The following is a 17,093-nucleotide window of genomic DNA, read 5'->3' on the forward strand; positions in this document are numbered from 1 at the left end:
TTATATCTGTACATTTTACTGTATGTAAATTCCTTCATTAAAAAAGGAAGATATAAAAATATGCAAAATGCTCTTGAACAAATGAAAAGATTAAATTTCATTCATAATAAGAGGATGCAAATTAAAACTGCACTGAGATACCACTTTCATTTATCTAAGTGGCAAACATTCAAAACCTTGACAAGACACACTGTTGGTGAGCCCATGAGAAAATAAGCAATAATATCTAAAAGTATCTAAATATCTAAAAATAACTATATTTCCTCTCTGCCCCATCAATCTCACTTCTGGGTATTTATCCTGAATATATAGTCTAGTGCTAAATTTCCATATATACTTGGGTCTGTTTCTGGACTTCCTATTTTTTCTGCTAGTCTGTCTATATTATGCTCCAATATCACACAGCTTTAATTATAGAGGTTTTATAGTATGTTTCAATGCTATTAGAGCTAGTCTTCCCTCCTTGCCTTTATTTTTCAATTTTTCTACCTATTCTTTTGCACTTTATTTTTAAAAATATATATGAAGAGATACGGGAACATATGTATATGTATAACTGATTCACTTTGTTATAAAGCAGAAACTAACACACCATTGTAAAGCAATTATACCCCAATAAAAAAATATACATATAGATGAAGTTTAGAATCAACTTGTTCAGTGTCAGAAACAAAAACTTATTAGTATTTTTTTTGGAATTGCATTACATTTACAATTTAGGGGTAGGTGACACATTTATGATGGGTGATACTTCCCAAAAGCAAGGAATGTCTTTCCATGAAGTATACTTTTACATGTTTCAGGAATGCTCATATGGGATTTCTTCTTATAACTTTTACACATTTCTTGTTAATATCTAAATATTTTATCTTTGTTGTTGTTGCTATTGTAAATGGGGTTTTGTTTTTGTTACCCCTTTTAGCTGGTCATTGTTTGTGTATATGTACCTATTGTTTTCTGTAGGTTAATTTTATATCCTGCTATATTATTGAACTGCTTTTTTTGTTTAAGTTAGTTTTATCTTTGGACCACTTGGCTTTTGCAAGTATAATATCATGTCATCTGCAAATGTAGTTTTACTTCTCAGTTTCCAATTTTTATAATTCAAATTGCTTCCTCCTGTCTAATTGCATTGGCTGATACCTCACATATGGTGTTAAACATGTAGTAGTAGAGATAGTTGGCATCCTTGCCATATACCTGACTTTAGTGGGAATGTCTCTAGTGTTTCCCAATTAAATAGAAAGCTGGCTTTTGGACTTAGGTATTTTTTTATTGTGTTAAGGAAATATCCATCTTCCTATTTTATTTAGTATTGGAATGAGTGTTGAATTGTATCAAAAGCCTTTTCAGCATTTATTGAAAACAATCATACAAATATCCTTCTTATATTAATATGGTCAATTACATTAAAGGATTTCTTAATATCGAACCATTCTTGCACTCCTCATATAAATTCCACTCAATCATGTTATTGGATCCTGTTTGCTAATGTTTTATTTAGGTGTTTTTTTTTTGTATCAATATTAGTGAGACTGATCTTTAAGTTTGTGTATATGCTATACTTATTAGGCTTAAGTAGGAATGTTAATCTTGCTTTATACAAAAGTTAAACATTTCTGTTTTCTATGCTATGAAATAATTCACATAGCATTGCGATTACTCCAATTTTCAAGATTAGGTAGAATTCCTCTCTGAAACTATCTGAGTGTGATGATTTTTTTATGGGGTAGTTCTTTAAAATGTCCTTAAAAATTTTAATGGAAATATGTCTGCTTAAGAATTTTCTTTCTACTGGGGTCAATTTTTTAAAATTGTATTCCTAGAAAGTTATTCATTTTATCTAAGTTTTCAAATTTGTTTGTGTAACAATTGATTGTGCAATGTAGTCTTCCATGATTTTTAAAATTTCCTTCATGTTAAGACATTTCTCACTTTTCTTTTTTCTATATTTATGCTTTTTTTCTTTACGTTAGCCAGTGTGCCCCTCACCTCCAAAGAACCATTTTCATCTATTAATTAGTTCTCTTATTTTTCTGGGATTTTAATTTCTGCTTTAATATGTATTACTGCTTTCCTTAAGTTATTTGGTTGACTTTTTCTAGCTTTTTGAGCTGGGGTGTCATTCACTTGTTTTATCTTTATGGATATAAGTATTTGAGGTTATGAATTTCTCTTTGATCACCGCTCTAATGTCTGCCAAAAATTCTCATATATAGTGCTTTATTTTTTTAAGAAATACTCCTGTTGTGGTTTTTATTTCCACTTTCACCTGACTGTTTTTTAACCGAGATTGTTTTAATTTTCACCTGTAAAGGCCTTTAAAATATTTTGTCATTTCACTGTATTGTGATAAGAATTATAAAGTCCTCATCAGTTAAAATTTTTTCTCCCAAAATATTAAACTAAAATTGACACGGGGAAGATGAGATATGTTCACCTAGTAGTGTCTTGTTGCCCTGGCATACAACCACACATCCCTGACAGCATGTTTAGTAATTTTTGGTCATAGTTTTAAAGGGTAGAATCAGTTCTTCTCGTAGGTGTTCAAGTATTATTTTCTTATCAATATAATGACAGTATTTGATTAAAGTAGTCTGGATACATCAAACCATATTGGTTCAGTAGAATATCAACCTAAAATTATGTATATGCACTCAGTTCTCCTGTGGTTCAAAAATTTTATGATAATTAAATTCCTCCCATTTTTTTGCAGTCCCCTGGAAATTATCTGATTTCATGCAGTCTTTGTTTTACTGTATGCTCAAGGTTACCTAATAGGTTATCTGCCTGCGTTAAGAACAAGGTGATGGCTGTAATCACCACAACGCAGTAAAGATCTAACAGTTAATAAGTGTTCAAGAAATAATTTTTAAATTGATGAGAGAGTAAATGAATATTTATTCATATAGATTATAACATAACTTATGATTACATATAGAACATATAGATTATATGTTCTATATGCATGTTACATGATATATTACATATGAATATAATATATAGAACATATAGATTATAATTCACTTACTTTTGCAAAATAACATCACTCTGATAGATCTTCAAGTAGTTAAGTATGGATGTTTTCATCTTACTACTAATACCCCTTTTGTGTCATGCTCATCATCTAAGTTTAATGGGTTGTGCTTTATAGCTTAAGTACAGTGTGTTGGAAATTGCATTTTCAAGGGTGGGTGTCAGGAGACCTAGAGTTTCTCAGGCTAATGGAAAGGAAATAATTCCTCAGGCTGTCTTAAAATAATAAGTCATACAGTCTTTCAGTTGATGGTACAAAAAAAAATAAAGAACTCTTGAAAGGATTGATGATGGAAAGGATGGCTTTACAAGTCACCGAGTCTTTTCCTTAGGTGAGGGTCTCTAGATGGAATGTACAATGGAGCACAGCTTTAATAAGCAAAACTCTGCGAGTTGTGTGGTTGTCTGTTACATTTGGTAGCCTCCAGTGAACCATGCCTCCTGGTGTGAAAGTTCCAGGGCTAAACCTTAGAAGCCTTGTCAACGTCCGCTTTTCATTCTTGGAACCAGCCACCGTGCTGTAACAGCCCAAACCACATGCAGAAGCCACACTGAGGAGTAACAAGGCACTGCAGCAGTGAGCCGCCTTGGATGTGTCACCCTAGCTCAGCCCCTAAATCAAGGGTGAGAAAACTATGGCTTTCAGCCAAAAGTGGCTTGCCATCTGGTTCTGTAAATAAAGTTTTACTGGAACACAGCCATGCCCATTTGTTTATATATTATCTATGACTGCTTTCTCACTACAATGGCAGAGTAGAATAGCCATGACAGAGACCTTATGATCCGCAAAGCCTAAAATATTTACTATTTGGCCCTTTATAGCAAAGTTTGCTGACTGCTGCCTTAGATGACTGCAACCTCATCTGCCATCATGTGAAGCAGAAGAACCGCCTGGCTGAATCCAGCCAACTCACATCGTGAGTGATAATCTAATTGTTGCCGTCTTAAATCATTAAGTTTTGCGATGGTTTGTTATACATCAACAACTGAAACAAACTGTAAAATCTAATATCTGTATTTTATAAGCTTGATGATTTCATGGTTTAAATTTTTCTTTTCTTTTCTCTTAACTTTCAGTAAGCTCTGTTGAAATTTTTCCTATGTGTCTCAGCTACATGTCACTGAAATTTCTCTCTCCAAGGTGAACACATTCTATGTTACTAAATCCACTAGATGTCTTTCAGTCTTCATCTCATGTGACTCTTGGTCAGCATTTGACACTCTTGACCACCTCTTTGTTCTTGAAACATCTTCTCCCTTTTATTCATTTAAATCATAATCTCCTAATTTTCTTTTGTCTTTCAGGACATTTCTTGTCAATTTCTTTTGCGGGGAGTGGGAGGGGAGAGGTGCGTGCTGATCTTCTGCCTAACATTTAATGTTCAAGTCCTCAGGATTCTCTCTTAGATTTCATTTGACAGTCAACTAATATATATTGAGCCTACTGTATGCCAGGCATTATTCTAGGTACTTGGGACACATTAGCAAACAAAACAAACAAAACTCCCTGCACTTGGAGAAATTTGTAAGTGTACACATAATAAAATAAATCATTACAAAACTAGACGTTAATAAGTGTTTCAGAAAAAATAAACAGAACAGGGGGGTAGGGAGTATAGGGTAGGGGGAGGTGGGAATTTAAAGAAAGAATAGATCAGAATAGGCATTTCTGAGATTATGATATTGGAGCAAAGCCTTAAAAAAGGGAAAGGAACTGACCTGTGGGTATCTAGAAAAGCATCCCTCTAATAATTAATGACGTTGAGCATCTTTTCATGTGCCTCTTGGCCATCTGTATGTCTTCTTTGGAGAAATGTCTATTTAGCTCTTCTGCCCATTTTTGTATTGGGTTGTTCCATGTTTTTGATATTGAGCTGCATGGGCTGTTTGTATATTTTGGAGGTTAATCCTATGTCCGTTGATTTGTTTGCAAATAATTTCTCCCATTCTGAGGGTTGTCTTTTCGTCTTGTTTATGGTTTCCTTTGCTGTGCAAAAGCTTTTAAGTTTCATTAGGTCCCATTTGTTTATTTTTGTTTTTATTTCCATTACTCTAGAATGTGGGTCAAAAAAGATCTTGCTGTGATTTAGGTGAAAGAGTATTCTTCCTATGTTTTCCTATAAGAGTTTTATAGAGTCCGGTCTCACATTTAGGTCTTTAATACATTTTGAGTTTTTTTTTTTTTTTTTTGGCTGCGTTGGGTCTTCTTTGCTGTGCACGGGCTTTCTCTAGTTGCAGCAAGTGGGAGCTACTGTTGGTTGCGGTGCATGGGCTTCTCATTGCGGTGGCTTCTCTTGTTGTACAGCACAGGCTCTAGTTGTGTGGGCTTCAGTAGTTGCGGCACGTGGGCTCAGTAGTTGTAGCTCATGTGCTCTAGAGTGCAGGCTCAGTAGTTGTGCCATACAGGCTTAGTTGCTCCACGGCATGTGGGATCTTCCTGGACCAGGGCTCGAACCCATGTCCCCTGCATTGACAGGCGGATTCTTAACCACTGTGCAACCAGGGAAGCCCCTTGAGTTTATTTTTGGGTATGGTGTTAGGGAGTGTTCTAATTTCATTCTTTTACCTGTAGCTGTCCAGTTTTCCCAGCACCACTTATTGAAGAGACTGTCTTTTCTCTATTGTGTATTCTTGCCTCCTTTGTCATAGATTAGTTGACCATAGGTGCGTGGGTTTATCTCTGGACTTTCTATCCTATTCCATTGATGTATATTTCTTTTTTTGTGCCAGTACCATACTGTCTTGATTACTGTAGTTTTGTAGTATAGTTTGAAGTCAGGGAGCCTGATCAAAACTATATGAGGTATCACCTCACACTGGTCAGAATGACCATCACCAAAAAATCTTCAAACATTAAATGCTGGAGAGGGTGTGGAGAAAAGGGAACCCTCTTGCATGGTTGGTGGGAACGTAAATTGATACAGCCACTATGGAGAACAGTATGGAGGTTCCTTAAAAAACTAAAAATAGAATTACCATATGACCCAGCAGTCCCACTACTGGACATATACCCAGAGAAAGCCATAACTCAAAAAGACACATGCACCCCATTATTCATTGTGGCACTGTTTACAGTAGCCAGGTCATGGAAGCAACCTAAATGCCCATAGACAGAGGAACGGATAAAGAAGATGTGGTACATATATACAATGGAATATTACTCAGCCATAAAAAGGAACGAAATGGGATCATTTGTAGAGACCTGGATGGACCTAGAGACTGTCATACAGAGTGAAGTAAGCCAGAAAGAGAAAAACAAATATCATATATTAATGCATATATGTGGAATCTAGAAATATGGTACAGATGAACCTGTTTGCAAGGCAGAAATAGAGACATAGACATAGAGAACAAATGTTTGGACACCAAAGGGGGAAAAGGGGGTGGGATGAATTGGGAGATTGGGATTGACATATATACAGTAATATGTATAAAATAGATAACTAATGAGAACCTGCTGTATAGCACAGGGAACTGCACTTTGCTGTACAGTAGAAACTAACACAGCATTGTAAAACAACTATACCCCAATTAAAAAAAAAAAAAGAGGACAAGTGAAAAGCATCCCGGGCAGAGAGCACAGAAGTGCAAAAACCCTAAGGCAAGGAGCGAGCCTGGGGTGTCTGAAGACAGGAAGAATGACCCCGGTGGTGGGATGCAGTGAACCCTAGGATGTGAGGTCAGAGAAGCAACGGGGTCCAGATCCTGTAGTCCTTGTAAGCCATTGTCAAGACTTGGTCTTTTCTCAGGGAGATGGGGGTGGACTTTGGGGAGTTTTGAGGAAAAGAATCAAGTCGTCAAAAGGACCACTCTTGCTGCTGAATTGAGAAAGAATGGAGGTGGCCGGCATGGCAGCAGGCTCTGGGAGAGAGGCAGACAAAAGGGTACCAGCAGAAGCCAAGAGGAGCGATTCTCTCCTCTAACTGGACACACTTTGCTTGGACAATCTGAGGTACTCATGCTGTCCTGGTTCCAGTGATCATTCATGGGCTGATGCTCCCAAGTCTGTTTTTTTCCAGCCCAAATCTCTCTCCTGAGACTCAGACTCACAAATCCAAAAGCCTACTGGTCATCTTCCCTTTCCGTGTTTTGTGGGTGCCGCAGGCTCTGCTTTTTCGTCTAAAACCTTTGTCTCCTCTGGTGCTCCCTGGATTTCGCTACTGAAGCCATGCAGCCATGCCTTCTTATCAAGGCTTTGTCTTTAAGAGGCCACTGCTAACATATGTTAGTGGACAATCTGTGGTGACACACAAATGCTTTGGGTTCCATTACCTCATCGTTATGGTTTACCTTATCGGGTTTTCTGCCTATAGCGCTGGCTTGAAGGATTGGACATAGAATAAGTAGGTTTTAACTGGGACAAGATGATGGAATGCTGCCTTAGATGACACTTGAAGGCAGGGTGCCATAGTGGTAGGGCACTGAATACCCAGACGATAGAGGATCGGAATTAGAGTGGATGCCTTACATTTTGCAGTTTTGACCAATAGGCGCCTTGCCATTGGGTAAGTAATTCTGAATTTGTCACTTTTGTTACAATAGTAAACTTACCGTGTAGCCAGAATGCAAGAGTGAAGGCTCCATAGATATTATAGAATTTTAATATGTGAATTCAGTTTTCTTCCATCTCTCTTGGGAATTTTTTTGTCCACTCCCCATTATAATTTTAGAATTTAGTATTCATTCTTTTGACTTTAAGCAAAGGAGTTATGGAAAATGTTTTATTAGAAGGGTGTGTGATTCCTTTTTCTATGATCTTTTTTAAAAATATATAATTTGTGTGTAAAGGAGCTTCAGAAATATCTTAATCTTTTTTGTCTAACTCTTATAAGTGGTTTTTAAAAAGCAATAATTTATACAAGGCAAATAAATCTTCCCAGATTATTTTTTTCCATATCACACTTGTATGTGGGAAAGAGTCTTGTAAAAATCATTAGTGTGAAGCTAGGCCAGTGAGAGCTATTATTTTTTATTAAAAAATCAACTTCAAAATGAATGTTTAAATGCAAGCTTAACGTAGTTAAAAATGCAATTAAGTCTCATTCCTTGACACTTGAGAGCTCTTTTTATTTATTTATCATAGTCAACAAATATTTTTCAAAGGCTTGCTCTGTACCAGGCAGTATGTTTGCGCTAGGGATAGCCGGTAAGCAAAACAGAGAAGGAAGTCGCCACCGTGGAACTTACTTCCATTGGGGGAGGTAGACAAAAAAATAGTACAAGAGAATTACTGCCTGTGGTAAATGCTAGGAAGGAAATAAAGCATGGAGGAAGAGAGACAGACAGACCTACCTAAGAGGCTACCTAAGGAGGGTCTCTCTGAGAAGGTGAATTTGAGTTGAGGCTTGAAGGATGAGGCCGCGTCCACCAGGAGAACTGGGAAGCGCCTTGGAGGGAAGGACCAGCAGAAGCAAAGGCCTAGAGGCAGGAAAGGCTCAAGGTTCCAGAAGGAGAAAGGAGGCCAAACTGACCAAGAATGGCAGAGGTGGAAAGACGGGCGGGAGCCAGATTCTGCAGGATGTTACAGGCCTTGGTGAGGAATTTGAATTTTATTCTCAGTGTAGTAGGAAGACAATGAAGGATTTATGCAAAGGAATGATGTGACCAGATGCTGTTCTTTGCTTTTTAAAAAATTGTGGCAAAATATACGTAACATAAAATTTACCATCGTAACCATTTTTTAAGTGTGCAATTCAGTAGCATTAAGTATATTCGTGATGTTTTGCAACCATCACCACTATCCGTTTCCAGAATTCTTCGTCATCCCAAACAGAAACTCTGGATTCAGTAAACAGTTACTACAGGCTGCCTTATATGGGAATCATTTTCTGTTCCTTTAAATTTTGCATGCCCGTGATGACTTTTCTTAGAAACTCTCCCTAGGGAGAAGTCTTTCCGCCCAGGGAAAGCTATCATGGTGACTCCAGCAGTTCTGTCCCTAACCCTTATTATCCTCACAGCTGTAATCCAGACTGAGGCTCACTGAAGGGCAGGCTAGTGCTTCTGGTTGAGTAGAAGGTAGCAGCTGGGTTTTAGACCAGTTCCGAGCAAATGATCTTCCTCGTCTCAAAAACCGGCCACACCACTTTGGAAGATAGTTTGGCAAGTTTTCAAAAAGTTAAACATGAAACTACCATGTGCCCAGCAGTTCTACTCCTACGTGTCTACTCAGGAGAAATGGAAACATGTATCCACAGAAAGAATCCCACCTGAGTGTTCAGAGAAGCTTTGTTCATAATAGTCCCCAACTAGAAACAACCCGCTGTCCATCAACTGACGAATGTATGAACACAATGTGGCCGGTGCATGCGACAGAATACTTTTCAGCCCCAAAAAGGAACAAACTACGGACACGGGCTATGTCAGAACCTCAGAAACGTGATGCTAAGTGAAAGAAGCCACACACAGGCGAGCACATATTGTATGAACATGAAATAACCAGAAAATGCAAATTTCTAGACAGAAACTAGATTAGTGGTTGTCTGAGGCTAGGACTGGGAACAGAGATCACCCGTAAGTGGGCATGAGGGGGCTTCTTAGGGGAGATGAAACTATACTTAAACTGACTGATGACGATAGTTGCACCATTTGGTAAAGTTACTAAAAATCATTGAATTATACACTGAATACGAGTGAATTTTATGCTGTGTAAAACATACGTGATCAGGGGCTTCCCTGGTGGCGCAGTGGTTGAGAGTCCGCCCGCCGATGCAGGGGACACGGGTTCGTGCCTCGGTCCGGGAGGATCCCACATGCCGAAGAGCGGCTGGGTCCGTGAGCCATGGCCGTTGAGCCTGTGCGTCCGGAGCCTGTGCTCCGCAATGGGAGAGGCCGCAACAGTGAGGGGCCCGCGTACCGCAAAAATAAAGACAAATAACCCGTGGTCGGGGTCAGCTCTCCCTATCAGAAAGTCAGCCCGCTGTTCTGGCAGCGACCCCTCCCTTAAAAAAACCAAAAAAAACAACAACAAAAAACCATACGTGATCAGTAGCTTGGATAGAGTCTGATACTCAATGCTCACTGGAAGACAGAAGGTTCACCTGGACCAATATAGAAACCTTTTAACTGAGCAGAATGGGAAGGAAAATCTGTCCTAGTATTGCTGATATGCCTTGCTTTATCTGTGACAATTCTATTTTGAATGGCTCTCAGTCTCTCTATTTTAAAGGGAATGAAAGTCTCTAAAGCCTTTTTCAAAAGCCATAATTACCTAAGGTTTTCCCTATAACTGTGCAATTCTTATTTCCTTCAGCTTTTCCTACTAGGACTTCAGATCTGAAATAATTTCTGTTCCCTGAACTGTTATGTCTGTTCCCAAGTAAACTGGTTGTATCAAAGATTACTACTGAATATTTCATTTTTGGTGGCTTTGAGGAATTTGAGGAATTTGTTTTTTAAATTCTCAGAGAAGCTTTTGGTCCTCAAATGGCTGAAAGTTTCTGATCGAGATAACTTCACAAGATAACTTGGCCAGTGTTTGTTCAAATCCTGTGCTTGGCTGTTTTTGGAAAAATATCTTCAAATTAATTTTTGTTTACAGGGTATGGTTAGGAAAAGAATAACTATGTTATAAACATCCTTTTGAAAAGTAGCAATTTAGGAAGAACCTAAGAATCAGGACCTGTGGCGTGACCCTGGGTAAGTCTCATTACCTCTGTTTTCCCTCTTTTCTCATCTTGTACCCTGGGGGCGGTATGTACCTTAAAGACAGCGACATAGAGAAGCACCTAGAACAGTGACCGCCAGCTAGGAAGCACTCCATAGGTGTTTTCTTTATTCTCGTGGAAAATGACCATCGGTAGTAGTTTGTATGGTATTTCTTTGGATGTTTCTATTTTTGCACGATCATTTCTTTTCAAGAAGCAGAATGAAAACCATTGTATATCTTGGGTTTTGAAAGAACAAAGCCATCATCACCATCTACATTATCATCAGCAGCAACAAACACTTATAAATGAAGGGTGGTGGTGTGGTTAAAAGAGTGGGAGCTGGGTCAGCCTACCTGGGTGTGAATGCCGGCTCTGCCGTTACCAGCTCAAGTGACCTTGGACAACTCTCTTAGCTTCCCTCGGCCTTGTTTTCATTAATAAATTGGGACTCATAATGGTACCTTTGTCATAGGACAGAGATTAAATGATAGAATATGTGAAAAGCACAACACTGTAAAAATGGGGCTAAATGATGACTCTTAGTAATTGTAGATGCTTCGACTCTGTATGAGAGACCATCCCCATTCTTGACCAGCCAGCAATCTCTGCACTTGAATGCTAAATTTTATGTGACTTTAATCAGTTTAGAGTTGCTAAGAGCTCAAATTTCCTTACTGGGAAATAGAAATTGCTATTGTAGATTTAATGAAAGGCAGAGACGTGTATTGTCTGGCTCTTCCGTCCTTTGGATTTAAGGAGGTGTGTACAGTAGGTGAGTCCAAGGAAAAGATCTGCATTGGGCAGTGTTCATGTCTTTGAACCTCCTCTTAGCAATATTCTCTCACTTCCCCTCATCAAATTTGAAGCCTCTTCTCTGAATGTCTAGGGTCTTCATATGGCCTCCTGTGGTAGATTGAAAAACGTGGCAAAGATATTTGACAGCTGCTCTCGTGAAAAAGGAGAGACTGTTTGTCCACACCTTGAATCTGGGCTGGTCTAGGCACTTGCACTGACCAGCAGAATGTACCGGAAGTGACTGTATGCAAGTTTAGGAGCCTTAAGAGGCCTTTCCTCTTCTGCCTTTGCCTCTTGGAACCCTGCCCCGCAACCACCATGCTATGAAGAATCCCAGAGTGAGAGATCATGAGAGGAGAGAGGCCCAGGACATTGCCCTGCTGAGCCCACTGGAGTCCAGTGCCAGCTGACCCCCCTGCTGACTGCAGCTGTGGGAGTGAGCTTAGGTGAGACCTGTATGAGCCACAGAGTTGTGAGAAATACTAAACCGTTCTTTTAAGCCACCAATTTTAGGGTGGTTTGTTACACAAAAAGTGTATAACTAATACTCCTGCAAACTTCCCAAGACGTCACCTCTACCCCACCCACACGCCCCACGCACACTCACGAGCGTCTCTCTGACTTGCTGGGCTAAATCAATGATGCTTTGCTGTGACCCCATCCCTGTCTTAACCCCACAGTAAAACTTTCCTCTAATGTGTCCTGGCCTTTAAGAGCCTTGCAGTCAGTTAATGGGTTTGAAAGCAAACTCATACTGTAATTCATACTGAGACCCTAGGAACTGATGTTTGCTTAATGTTTTACCTTGCTTTTTTTTTTTTAAAAAAAAAAATAGGTTATTTATTTATTTACTTTAAAAAATTTATTTATTTACTTATTTATTTTTGGCCGCATTGGGTCTTCGCTGCTGCGCAAGGGTTTTCTCTAGTTGCTGTGAGCGGGGGCTTCTCTTTGTTGCGGTGCACAGGCTCTAGGCACGTGGGCTTCAGTAGTTGTGGCTCACAGGCTCAGTAGTTGTGGTGCGTGGGCTTAGTTGCTCTGCGGTACGTGGGATCCTCCCGGACCAGGGCTCAAACCCGTGTCCCCTGCATTGGCAGGCAGATTCTTAACCATTGTGCCACCAGGGAAGCCCCTGTTTTACCTTGCTTTAACCCACAGGAGTAGCTCCTTGCAATGAAGAAATTTAAGACCTGAGGCCGGCGAGGTCCTGGGAAAGATCCCTCTCGTACATGGCTGACTCCTTGTCCTAGAGGTAGAACCTTTAGGTATATGAAAGCTAAGTAAGGCACCTCCCACCTCTGGACTCTTTTCACCTGCTTCTAACATTGCTCTTCTTTTGAGTAGGACAGTGGTTTAAAATACCCATTCTTGGGTCCTGCCCACTGAGGTACTGAGATTCTGATTCAGTGGGTCTAGGTGTGGTCTAGGTGTCTGCATTTTCATTGATGTTTAGTGACTCTGAAAATCACACACACACACGCACACGCACACGCACACGCACACACAGGGAGAGAATTCAGCCCAGTTCAGCTGAGGCATGAATGGGTACCAGTGGAAGCAGTCTGATTGATATTCACATCACATAGTAACATGGCAGAGGTAAATGGAGTTAACTTTTTTTTTTTTTTTTTTTTTTTTTTTTTGGTGGTACGCGGGCCTCTCACTGTTGTGGCCTCTCCCATTGCGGAGCACAGGCTCAGCGGCCATGGCTCATGGACCCAGCCGCTCCGCGGCATGTGGGATCCTCCCGGACTGAGGCACGAACCCGCGTCCCCTGCATCAGCAGGCAGACTCTCAACCACTGCGCCACCAGGGAAGCCCTGGAGTTAACTTTATAATGTGTAACTATCCTTTGTTATTGATTGAGGAAGGGAATTATACCACCCAGTCTCATCACTCAGAAATCTTGATCTTCTAGAATGTAGGATGGAAAGGGGCTTGGAGAGATGATCTGATCCATAGGCAGAAACAATCATGTCTACCTAGACACAGGAGAAGCTATCCTATTTCTAAAGGCTCTGGAAGTTGGCAATTTTAAAATCTGGTTTAATCATCCATGAATCCCCAGATCTGGAGTTTACTACCTTTTGTCAGTAAAAGTTGAAGCCCAGAAATTTATTTTTTAAATCTTTACATTTTTTGTGTGTTTTACAAATTCATGTCGTACAAAATTCAAAAGGGACAGGAGTGTACAAAGTGAATATTTCCCTCCTAGGCTTTTCCCCCCTTCATTCAGTTCCCTTCTCTGGGGCCCAATACTTTAAAAAAATTTTTTTAAATAAATTTATTTATTTTATCCTTTTTTTTTTAGATTTTTTTTTTTATGTGGACCATTTTAAAACTCTTACTGAATTTGTTACAATATTGCTTCTGTTTTATGTTTTGGTTTCTTGGCCGAGAGGTATGTGGGATCTTAGCTCCTTGACCAGGGATCAAACCCACACCCCCTGTATTGGGAGGCAAAGTCTTAACCACTGGACGGCCAGGGAAGTCCCTTATCTCATTTATTGTATTGTTGGCTGTGTTGGGTCTTGTTGCTGCGTGTGGGCTTTTCTCTGGTTGCGGTGAGCGGGGGCTACTCTTCACTGTGATGTGCAGGCTTCTCATTGTGGTGGCTTCTCTTGTTGGGAGCACGGGCTCTAGGCGCATTGGCTTCAGTAGTTGTGGCACACAGGCTCAGTAGTTGTGGCACACGGGCTCTAGAGCGCAGGCACAGTAGTTGTGGTGCAGGGGCTTAGTTGCTCCGCGGCATGTGGGATCTTCCCGGACCAGGGCTCAAACCTGTGTCCCCTGCATTGGCAGGGGGATTCTTAATCACTGCTCCACCAGGGAAGCCACCTAATACTTAAAATTTTTTTTTTTAAATTGAAGTAAAACATATTTACATAAAACATAAAATTCATCGTTTTAACCGTCTTAAAGTATATAATTCAGTGGTTTTTAGTATATTCACAGAGTTTTACAAACATCAACCCAATCTAATTTCAGAATACCCCATCACATCAAAATGAAACTTTATACACCTCCCAATTCCCCCTCCCCCAACTCCCTGGCAACCACTGCATTGGACATTTAATATAAATAGGATGATACGATGTGTGGCAACTTGTGTTTTTGGCTTCTCTCACTTAGCGTAATGTTTCCAAGGTTCATCCACGTTGTAGCGCGTATCAGACCTTCATTCCTTTTTATTACTCAGTAATATTCCATTGTGTGGATACACCACATTTTTTATCCATTCATCCACTGACGAACATTTGGGTTGTTTCCTGCTTTCAGCTATTATAAATAATGCTGCTGTGAATGCTCACGTGCAAGTTTGTGGTAGGTGAATATGTTCCTCGGAGTGGAATTGCTGGACCAATGGTACCTCATTAACTCTTTTTTTTTGGCCGCTTTGGTTCTTCGTTGCTGTGCAAGCTGTGTGCAGCTTTCTCTGGTTGTGGTGAGCGGGGGCTACTCTTCGTCGCGGTGCGTGGGCTTCTCATTGTGGTGGCTTTTCTTGTTGCGGAGTGTGGGCTCTTAGGTGCGCAGGCTTCAGTAGTTGTGGCACATGGGCTTAGTTGCTCCGTGGCATGTGAGATCTTCCCAGGCCAGGGGTTGAGCCCGTGTCCACTGCATTGGCAGGTGGATTCCTTACCACTGCGCCACCAGGGAAGCCCTATGTTTAACTTTTTGAGGAACTGCTAAGATGTTTTCCACAGTAACTGCACCATTTCCTGTTCCCACCACCAGTGTATGAAGGTTCCAATTTCTCTGTACCCTCACCAACACTCATTATTTTCTGTTTTTATTGCCTTCCTAGTGGGTGTTTGTTGCTAGTGTATGGAAATACAGTTGATTTTTGTATATTGATCTTGTATTCTGCAACTTTGCTGAACTTTTTTATTAGCTCCAATAGTTTTTCTGGTGGATTTTTTTTTTTTTTAGTGGTTTCAATATAAAACATCATGTTTTCTGTGAATAGATATAGTTTTACTTCTTGTTTTACAATCTGAATGTCTTTTATTGCTTTTCTGTGCCTAATTGCACTAGTTAGAACTTCTGGTACAATGTTGAATAGAAATGGTGAGAAGTGCGTATCATTTTCTTTTTCCTGATCTTAGGAGGAAAGCTTTCATTGAGTATGGTCGTAGCTGTGGGTTTTTCACAGATGCAGTAGGAAGGTTTGGGTGTGTTCTTTCAGGGATAGTATATTCATATATTAGAAAATATATTAACATAACTTTTAGCCTATATACAGTGTCTGCACCTTGCATTTTTCAGCTAAAAATATATCTTGGAGATCTTTCTAAATTAGTACTTAAAGAATTTCTTCATTTAAACAAAAATGGTTGCTTGGTTTTTTCATTGTAGGAACACACCATCATTTATTGAATCAGCCCTCTATTGAAGGATAACCTAACTCTCAGCAGTGTTGGTCATATGAATTCAAAATCAGCAATCATTTATTTAATCCCTAATATTTATTTAACACCTACTATTGTGAAGGGCACAATAAAAGTTATTGAAGAAAGTAGAGTCTTTCATTCACCTCATTTTCCTATTTTTGTTATAGAAATACTTGAGCAAAAAAAAATAAAAAAGTTAGCCTAACCCTATTTCTTCCAACTTTCTAAATTTCAAACACATAGAAGAGTTGAAAGAGTTGTACAAGGTAACTCAAATAATAATTACCTAGAATAATCAATTGTTAACATTTTGCCATCTTTATCTATGATAATATGTTTATTTGCTCTGTTTGCTGAATCATGTGAAAGTAAGCTGTGGATTTCTGGACAATTCACCCCTAAAAATAAGGATGTTCTCCTACTTAACTACCATATTATATCACACAGAAACTTAACTGTTTATTCCTAAATATCATCAAATATCTGATCCATGTTCAGTTTTTAAAATTTGTCCCTGCAATGTCTTTTCAGTGTCTTTTTTTTTTTTTCTTAATTAAGATCTAATCAAAGTCTACAGTGCATTTTGGTTGTTATCTCTGTTAAGTCTCTTTTATCTAGAACAGTTCCCGTATCTTTTTTTTTTAAAATAATATTGACTTTTTGAAGAGACTAAGCTAGTTGACTTTTAGAATGTCCCACATTCTAGCTTTGTCTGATTGTTTCCTCATGGTATTGTTTACCCTGTTCTTTTATTCCCAGTATTTTCTGTAAATTTAGAGGTTAATCCTAAAGTTTTGATAAGATACAGGTTATCTTTGGGACAACATTTAGTAAGTGAATCTATATACTGTTGCATCCTATCAGGAGGCATATGACGTCATTATTCTCCTATTAGTGATGTTAAGTTTGATCACTTGTTTTCGGTAATGTCCTCTAGAACTCTCCATTGAAAAGGTACAATTTCCCCTTTAAGCTCTGATAGTTACTCCTTTAATCATTAGAGAATGTCAAAGACTTGTATTTGGAGGAGAGGTGGTGGAAATCTATTTGCTTCTTTTCTTCCTTATATACCTCAATTCCAGCTAGTGGTTTAGACAACTTTTAGTTACAAAGAGAAATCTAATGGCAGGCATGCAATAGATCAGGTGACAATCTATAACCTGGAATAGTAGGGCATGATCAGCCCCTTACTCTGGGATCAGTGGAAAGGTCACTGCATTAG

At 39.2% G+C, this 17,093-nt stretch overlaps 1 protein-coding gene across 1 annotated transcript in view; it reads left to right on the plus strand.

The window, feature by feature from the left end:
• The window catches only part of LOC115859116 (uncharacterized), a 193,978-nt gene that overhangs the window by 86,891 nt on the left and 89,994 nt on the right, over window positions 1-17,093 (plus strand). Inside the window, exon 4 of the mRNA XM_070046782.1 lies at window positions 3,859-3,953. Within this exon, the coding sequence (XP_069902883.1) occupies window positions 3,859-3,953 (95 nt within the window). The remainder of the gene's footprint in view (window positions 1-3,858; window positions 3,954-17,093) is intronic.

Source organism: Globicephala melas, chromosome 11 (genome assembly GCF_963455315.2).
Source record: "Globicephala melas chromosome 11, mGloMel1.2, whole genome shotgun sequence".
Classification (NCBI taxonomy): Eukaryota; Metazoa; Chordata; class Mammalia; order Artiodactyla; family Delphinidae; genus Globicephala; species Globicephala melas.